At 47.5% G+C, this 8894-nt stretch overlaps 1 protein-coding gene across 1 annotated transcript; it reads left to right on the top strand.

Moving 5' to 3' along the window:
- The first annotated feature begins 1061 nt into the window (after positions 1 to 1061).
- LOC129842799 (proline-rich proteoglycan 2-like) lies at positions 1062 to 2957 on the top strand. The gene is made up of 2 exons (XM_055911815.1): positions 1062 to 1147; positions 2141 to 2957. Exons 1-2 carry the CDS (start codon positions 1062 to 1064, stop codon positions 2955 to 2957), a joined length of 903 nt encoding a protein of 300 aa, XP_055767790.1.
- Positions 2958 to 8894: the final 5937 nt, after the last annotated feature.

The raw sequence follows: 8894 nt of genomic DNA, 5'->3' as shown, positions 1-8894 counted from the left end.
ACATTTCACATTCCTAAAATAAAGTGGTGATCCTAACTGACCTAAGACAGGGAATTTTTACTAGGATTAAATGTCAGGAGTTGTGAAAAACAGAGTTTAATGTTTTTGGCGCAGGTGTATGTAAACTTCCGATTTCAACTGTACATACAGTACCAGTCAAAAGTTTGGACACACCTACTCCTTCAAGGGTTTTTCTTTATTTTTAATATTTTCTACATTGTAGAATAATAGTGAAGACATCAAAACTATGAAAGATAACTCTGGATCTTCCTTTCCTGTGGCGGTCCTCATGAGAGCTAGTTTTATCATAATGCTTGAGGGTTTTTGCATCTGCACTTGAAGAAACTTTCAAAGTTCTTGAAATGTTCCGTATTGACTGACCTTCATGTCTTAAAGCAATGATGGACTGTCGTTTTTCTTGCTTATTTGAGCGGCTCTTGACATAATATGGACTTGGGTCTTTTACCAAAAAGGGCTATCTTCTGTATACCAACCCTACCGTGTCACAACACAACTGATTGGCTAAAACGCATTAAGAAGGAAAGAAATTCCACAAATTAACTTTTAACAAAGCACACATGTTAATTAAAATGCATTCCAGGTGACTACCTCATGAAGCTGGTTGAGAGAATGTCAAGAGTGTGCTAAGCTGTCATCAAGGCAAAGGGTGGCTACTTTGAAGAATCTCAAATATAAAATATATTTTGATTTGTTTATCACTTTTTTGGTTACTACATGATTCCATATGTGTTATTTCATAGTTTTGATGTGTGTGTCAGAGGAGGCTGGTGGGAGGAGTTATAGAAAGAGGGGCTCATTGTAATGGCTGGAATGGAATAAATGGAATGGTTTCAAACACAGCCATTACAATGAGCCTGTCCTCCTATAGCTCCTCCCACCAGCCTCCTATGGTATGTACGTGTGTTTTCACTGTATGTGTGTGTGTGGCCGTGCCTGTCTGTCAGCTCAGGTTATCCTGACGCTGTGTGGCCACACCTTGCGGATGCACTGACTTTCGGGGCGGGCTCCCTCTCATCAGTAGCATTAGGCCCCAGTGCATGATGGGTGCTGACCCCTGGCAGAGCGTGGCCGTATCGGGTCGCAACCAGGGCCCAGGCTCACTTCCTGCCAGGAGCACCAACACCCTGTAACGCCCTGGCACCAGTCACTCTGCTGTCGAGCCATGCGGGCCGGGGCAACGACAACACATTGGCTAATTTGTGCCTGGTCTCATCAGACAGAGGCCCTCCCTTTATTAAACCACCCTGTACACCACCCTGTCTCTCCGAGTCACAGGCCATAGAGGAGATGGATGACTGAGGGATCGGAGAAACTAGTTGAGGGAGCAAAACTTTTCCCTCTTTGTTGAATACTCTGAATACTGAGATACAACTCAAATCTATTTTTGTTTACACTAAACAGTCTATAAAGGATTGGAAGATTCATTGTCCAGTCTACGAATTGTTTGTGCATAGAGGCGTATAGATCCCCACTGAGTGCACTTGTGTCTATCAGCGCCAATAGCAGTAGCAGGATCACCTGGTGACTGGCAACAGGGGACGAGGGGACGAGGGGAGGCAATGGGCGATGGGAGGCGAGGGCGCCCAATAGGAGAAGGTATACATATATATAAACAACAATGAAGAGACGCTGCTTTTGGAGCCTTGAAAATATGAAGTGACAAAGGCTGCCCTTTGTGGGGGAATTGACGTGGCGCAAGGCTGACACCGTGTACCCTCTAGGGGTTAACCTTCCAGTCAGGATCAAATGATAAAACTAGGTCAGGGGGAAGAGAGAGAGAAAGGGTGGGAGGGATGGTGGGATGGTGGGACGGAGTGAGGGAACAGGGCGTACGACAAAGGGGGAAGTGGAGCTGTGACAAACCAACAGCGTCCATGCAGAGAGTGAGATGGAAGAAGGGAAAGAAGGAGGGAAAGAAGGAGGGAAAGAGGTTGAGCAGAGTAGCTTGAGACAAGAGATGAATACAGACTGGCAGATTGACTGAACCCAAAATGCTTTATGCCTCTTCTCATAGCATTTCCCCTCAGATCCTCGTCCTAAATCAAGAGGAAGCAGTACAGAACGATTTAAGCCGGCTGTTGCCCTTACATGGAGTTCCCCGTCCTGTCTGTTGCCACAGCCGGTATCCCCCACAGAGGTTGCCACAGACGGTATCCCCCACAGAGGTTACCACAGTCAGTATCCCCCACAGAGGATGCCACAGCCAGTATCCCCCACAGAGCTTACCACAGTCGGTAGCCCCCCACAGAGGATGCCACAGCCGGTATCCTCCACAGAAGTTACCACAGCCGGTATCCCCCACAGAGGTTGCCACAGCCGGTATCCCCCCACAGAGAGTGCCACAGCCAGTATCCCCCACAGTGGTTGCCACAGCCGGTATCCCCCCACAGAGACTGCCACAGCCAATATCCCCCACAGAGGTTGCCACAGCCGGTATCCCCCACAGAGGTTACCACAGTCAGTATCCCCCACAGAGGATGCCACAGCCAGTATCCCCCACAGAGCTTACCACAGTCGGTAGCCCCCACAGAGGATGCCACAGCCGGTATCCTCCACAGAAGTTACCACAGCCGGTATCCCCCACAAAGGTTGCCACAGCCGGTATCCCCCCACAGAGACTACCACAGCCAATATCCCCCACAAAGGTTGCCACAGCCAGTATCCCCCACAGAGGTTGCCACAGATGTTATCCCCCACAGAGGCTGCCACAGCCGGTATCCCCCACAGAGGTTGCCACAGCCGGTATCCCCCACAGAGGCTGCCACAGCCGGTATCCCCCACAGAGGTTGCCACAGCCGGTATCCCCTACAGAGGGCAACTACACAATAAGGGGTCTGGAGGTTGTAGTTGTCATGGCATGCTCTCACAATACCTCACAGATCCACTGTGCACCTGTCATCAGATCCAGTGCGTTGGTAAACATTCAGAGGGGATGAGGGGACGTGAGGTCTCCAGCACCAGTCGGCCCTCTCTTTCCCCCTGGTCTCTGTTTGTCGCAGTAGCTGACCCTTCCCTTCCTTTGAATGAATTCAAATTAGCATCTGTCCCCATAGCTTTGACTTATTACGTCTGATAGAATCAACTTTTGTATCAGCAGGCCCTGGGGTTGCCGGCCCTAACAAGGCCCAACATCCTAATTAGATGGTGTGGAGGGAGAGGGGGGAGAGGGGGGAGGGGGGCAGCGAGGGCCCTGCTGGACCAAGCGGGCCCCTGGGGGGGCCAGGAATATTTATATTTATACATCCATCCTCCATCCTGCACCTACACATGGAGGGAGGCGAGAGTAGAGCGGGCCCTGGTCTCAGGCGGCGCCTCCTCCTCCCCTCTCTCTCTTTCTCCCGTCACAACCACTCATTGGCCAGAGAGATGGTCAAGGAGCAGACAAGGATACACCGCATAGGACACGGTGTGGCATTTAGCGACAGCAAAATCAGTGCAAAAAATAAATAAATACTAATACAAAAGATGGTGTCAGAACAGTTGGTACTCACAGAGAATGTGTTGTTTAATGAAAAAGCTTGATTTAAAGTTGTTCATTTTATGCATATGGTGTTTTAAATGTGTTTTATACATTTGTTCCAGTTTCCTCACCCCTTCTCTATTAATTTCGCAAACTGCTTCCGATTTGAGTCTTGCAAACCTTTGTCACTACTGGTGCCCTCATCCAACCAACCACTCTGCACTAACGTGTTTCACACAGCCATGCCAGTGTCACAACCAGAGCCGTTTGTCCCCTTCAATATGCCTTGTGACAACCACTGAAGACTGTAATGTGTTTGTGTCATCTCATCTTTGACTTACAATGGCGAGGGCGCTTGAAATCTTCCAGTGACAATAATTCCCCTTTGCTGGGGCGGGCACAGGGAGTCAGAGACAGTCTGGGCACAAGCGCTGGGGTGGCGAGTGGCTGGTGGTGACACGGGTGGTGCCAACGCAAGCAGACAGGACGTGAGCACAGGGGGCGAATGGGATGGCAGCAGTGCCCAGGATAGACGTGTGTCACTAACGCGTGGGCTGACGCGGGAGGACACCCGAGTGGAGGGAGACACTAAGGCTTTGTGAAGGTGATGGGGATGGAGGGATGGAGGGCTTTGACTTCAGTCTGATACCAGTAGACATGCCCAGCTTCTCTCTCCTGCTGATGGCCTGGTGAGTCAGTCAGCCAGGCATGAGCCAGGCAGCCATGATAGCAGCAGAGCTGTGAAGCTGTATCAGATTTAGAACAGTGTTCAACCAGGCGCACATATGGATGTACCCAGAGCAACCATCAACCAGCCACCAGCCTACCACACTGGCACCTGACATTCTCAGCAACCTACTTCTCTTGCTCTCTCCTCTCTCTCTCTCTCTCTCTCTCTCTCTCTCTCTCTCTCTCTCTCTCTCTCTCTCTCTCTCTCTCTCTCTCTCTCTCCTCTCTATCTCTCTCTCTCTCCTCTCTCTCTCTCTCTCCCCCCTCTCTCTCTCTCTCTTCACTCTCTCTCTCTCTTCACTCTCTCTCTCTTCACTCACTCTCTCTCCCCGCTCTCTCTCTCTCTCTCTCTCTCTCTCTCTCTCTCTCTCTCTCTCTCTTCACTCTCTCTCTCTCATTCAACCATCTCTCTCCCAGTCTTTTCTCACACAACCAAGTCGCCAATAACAAAATAAGATTCAAATGGTGTTGTTATTTAGTGCTAATGTCTTAGAACAGTTATACATGAATCACTCAACACAATCTCCAAAGACAACACCCTACCTCATTATAACCAGTGGTTGACTTGGACTGAAACAGGTGCTGGTACTCATTTTAGGTGCCGGTACTCATTTTAGGTGCCGGTAATCTTTATATTTATGTGCAGGAGCTCCACAATAATGTGAGCTAATATTCTATAAGAGGAACAGGAGCACAAGCCGTAGAACATTTGAGGTGTCGGTACTCAGCTCCGATGAGCTCCTGCCCAAGTCAAGCACTGACTATAACTGCAGCAACAGAGATATTGCATGGCTGGTCGTTTTTATTGTGGCGAGTGGGGCGGTCTTTGCTGCAATATTATGGAGTGTGTTGCCGTTTTAATTACGGAATATTTTGCCCTATGTTATCTGTCAGTCAAAACCGGTTAAAACAGAAAACAAAAAATGACCAAACAAGTGCCTACTAGGATTTAACCTGTGAGCATCGGAGCCGTAGCTCCCGGTTTAACCCCATCCTCAACCCCATCCCCAACGCCCTAGGAGCCTACTACACTGGACAAAAATATTAACGCCACTTGTTTTATGAGCTGGGGGAAAAAAATCATACACACAAAAAGCTTATTTCTCTAAAATTGAGGAGTATTTCTGTCTGGAATAAAGCACTTTTTTGGGGGAAAAACTCGTTCTGATTGGCTGGGCCTGGCTCTCCAGTGGGTGGGCCTGGCTGCCAAGTGGGTGGGCCTATGCCCTCCAAGGCCCACACATGGCTGCACCCCTGCCCAGTCATGTGAAATCAATAGATTAGGGCCTAATGAATTTATTTCAATTGACTGATTTCCTTCTATGAACTGTGACTCAGTAAAATATTAGAAATTGTTGCATGTTGCGTTTATATTTTTGTTCAGTATAGATGATAATAGGCGTTTGAGTTGCCCCTAGTAGACTGTGGGAAACACTCAACATTTCCACAAAAAAAACAGTAGAGTTTGTTGTTGTTTAATTTCAATCATGTCACATGGTCCACTATGTCTGCTTAGGCTGCTGTGGATGCTGTTGACAGAAGCTGGTATAGTGGTTTGCATGGTGAAGTGTGGTAAGGATAGTGTGTTAGGAGTGAGATGGCGCTAGGCAGGAAGCCAGACTCATGTCAAAAAGGGGGGCAGACATCCCCCAAGGTGTGAGAAAAAGGACTGGGACCACATGGCTGATATTAGCTGTGTCAAAACGAGGTGCCCTCCTCAAATCAGATTCTCAAATCAGACCCTCAAATTAGACCCCCAATCAGACCCTCAAATTGGATCCTCAAATCAGACGTCCAAATTTGGCACTCAAATCAGACCCCCAAGTCGGACCCTCAAATCAGACCCCCAAATTAGACCTTCAAATCAGACCCCCCAAATCCGACCCTCAGATCAGACCCCCAAATCAGACCCCTAAAATCAGACCCACAAACCAGACCCTCAAATCAGACCCTCAAATCAGACCCCCAAATCAGACCCTCAAATCAGACCCCCAAATCAGACCCTTAAAATCAGACCCTCAAATCAGACCCTCAAATCAGATGCTCAAATTGGACCCTCAAATTGGACCCTCTGTCACACAGAAGTTGCTACATTCAGTAGCAATTGAGCAATGACGGGAAAATCAAAATACATTTCAAAGAAAAACTACACAAATGTATAATCATGAGAGGAATATGTTGAAATATTTTGCTGACTGTGACATTGTTATGAAGAGAGGCGATGAGTGACAGAAAGAAAGAAAATGACAGAGAGAGCAATAGAGAGCAGAAAACTGGAAAACTGGGACAGCTCATCTGCCTGCCCTTCAGGACATCTAGAGCAACCAGTGTCACAGGAAGGCCATAAATGTCACCAAGAGCCACGAGCCACGGCCTACCATCCAGATGGCGAGGTCAGTACAGGTGCATCAAAGCTGGGACCGAAAAACAGCTTCTAAAAACAGTTTCTATCTCAAGGCCTTCAGACTGTTAAATAGTCACCACTAACTAGCCAGCCTCCGCCCAGTACCCCACCTTGAATTTTAGTCACTGTCACTAGCCAGCTACCACCCGGTTACTCAACCCTGCACCTTAGAGCCTGCTGCCTATGTACTTAGACATGGAACACTGGTCACTGTAATAATGTTAACATACTGTTTTACCCACTTCATATGTACACTGCTCAGACACATGCACATTTGTGGCCTGCTGGAGGTCATTTTGCAGGGCTCTGGCAGTGCTCCTCCTTGCACAAAGGCGGAGGTAGCGGTCCTGCTGCTGGGTTGTTGCCCTCCTACGGCCTCCTCCACGTCTCCTGATGTACTGGCCTGTCTCCTGGTAGCGCCTCCATGCTCTGGACACTACGCTGACAGACACAGCAAACCTTCTTGCCACAGCTCGCATTGATGTGCCATCCTGGATGAGCTGCACTACCTGAGCCACTTGTGTGGGTTGTAGACTCCGTCTCATGCTACCACTAGAGTGAAAGCACCGCCAGCATTCAAAAGTGACCAAAACATCAGCCAGGAAGCATAGGAACTGAGAAGTGGTCTGTGGTCACCACCTGCAGAACCACTCCTTTATTGGGGGTGTCTTGCTAATTGCCTATAATTTCCACCTTTTGTCTATTCCATTTGCACAACAGCATATGACATTTATTGTCAATCAGTGTTGCTTCCTAAGTGGACAGTTTGATTTCACAGAAGTGTGATTGACTTGGAGTTACATTGTGTTGTTTATGTATTCCCTTTATGTTTTTGAGCAGTGTATATACTGTATTCTAGTCAAGGCCTATCCTATTTAACTATTGCTGTACATACAGTATACTATTCTATCCTACGTATTCTTCAGACATACTACATATTCTATCCATATACTGTCCACAATGTCTATACATCTCATTATATATACAGTGCATTTGGAAAGTATTCAGACCCCTTCACTTTTTACACATTTATTTAATCAATTTTAGAATAAGGCTGTAACGTAAATCTTACAGCCTTATTATTTGATTAAATAAAAAATGTCCTCATCAATCCACACACAACACCCCATAAGGACAAGGCGAAAATAGGTTTTCTGAATTTTTTTGCGAATGTATTAAAAATGAAATACCTTATTTACATAAGTCCTCAGACTCTTTGCTATGAGACTCTAAATTTTGCTCAGGTGCATCCTGTTTCCATCAATCATCCTTGAGATGTTTCTGTAACTTGATTGCAGTGCACTTGTGGTAAATTCGAATGATTGTACATGATATCGAAAGGTACACACCTGTCTATATAAAGGTCCTGCAGTTGACAGTGCATGTCAGAGCAAAAAATAAGCCATGAGGTCGAAGGAATTGTCCGTAGAGCTCTGAGATAGGATTGTGTCGAGGCACAGATCTGAGGAGGGGTACCAAAACATTTCTGCAGCATTGAAGGTCCCCAAGAAGACAGTGGCCTCTATCGTTCTTAAATGGAAGAAGTTTGGGACCACCAAGACTCTTCCTAGAGCTGGCCGTCCAGCCAAACTGAGCAATCAGGGGAGAAGGGCCATGGTCAGAGAGTTTACCAAGAACCCGATGGTCACTCTGACAGAGCTCCAGAGTTCCTCTGTGGAAATGGGAGAACCTTCTAGAACACAGGTGTCAAACTCATTCCACGGAGGGCCGAGTGTCTGCGGGTTTTCGCTCCACCCTTGTACTTGATTGATGAATTAACATCACTAATTAGTTAGGAACTCCCCACACCTGGTTGTCTAGGGCTTTATTGAAAGGAAAGACCAAAAACCTGCAGACACAAGGCCCTCCGTGGAATGAGTTTGACACCCCTGTTCTAGAAGGACAACCATCTCTGCAGAACTCCACCAATCAGGCCTTCATGGTAGAGTTGCCTGACGGAAGCCACTCCTCAGTAAAAGACACATGCCAGCCCACTTGGAGTTTGCCTAAAGGCACCTAAAGCACTCTCAGACCATGAGAAACAAGATTCGCTGGTCTGATGAAACCAAGATTGAACTTTTTGGCCTGAATGCCAAGTGGCACGTCTGAAGGAAACCTGGCACCATCCGTATGGTGAAACATGGTGGTGGCAGCATTATGCGTGGGGATGTTTTTCAGTGGCAGGGAATGGGAAGCTAGTCAGGATCGAAGGAAAGATGAACGGGGAGCAAAGTACAGAGAGATCCTTGATGAAAACCTGCTCCAGAGCGCTTAGGTCCT

The sequence above is a fragment of the Salvelinus fontinalis genome, chromosome 1, assembly GCF_029448725.1.
Source record: "Salvelinus fontinalis isolate EN_2023a chromosome 1, ASM2944872v1, whole genome shotgun sequence".
In the NCBI taxonomy this organism is placed as follows: Eukaryota; Metazoa; Chordata; class Actinopteri; order Salmoniformes; family Salmonidae; genus Salvelinus; species Salvelinus fontinalis.
The sequence above is the reverse complement of the archived record's forward strand: the minus strand, read 5'-3'. Positions and strand labels throughout refer to the sequence as shown.

Bases quoted from the DNA above. Each gene is read 5' to 3' on its own strand.
- LOC129842799 (XM_055911815.1), top strand. From the start codon at position 1,062: ATGGGTGCTGACCCCTGGCAGAGCGTGGCCGTATCGGGTCGCAACCAG. The intron at 1,148-2,140 runs GTAACGCCCTGG...CTGTTGCCACAG, and splicing joins GCCAGGAGCACCAACACCCT to CCGGTATCCCCCACAGAGGT.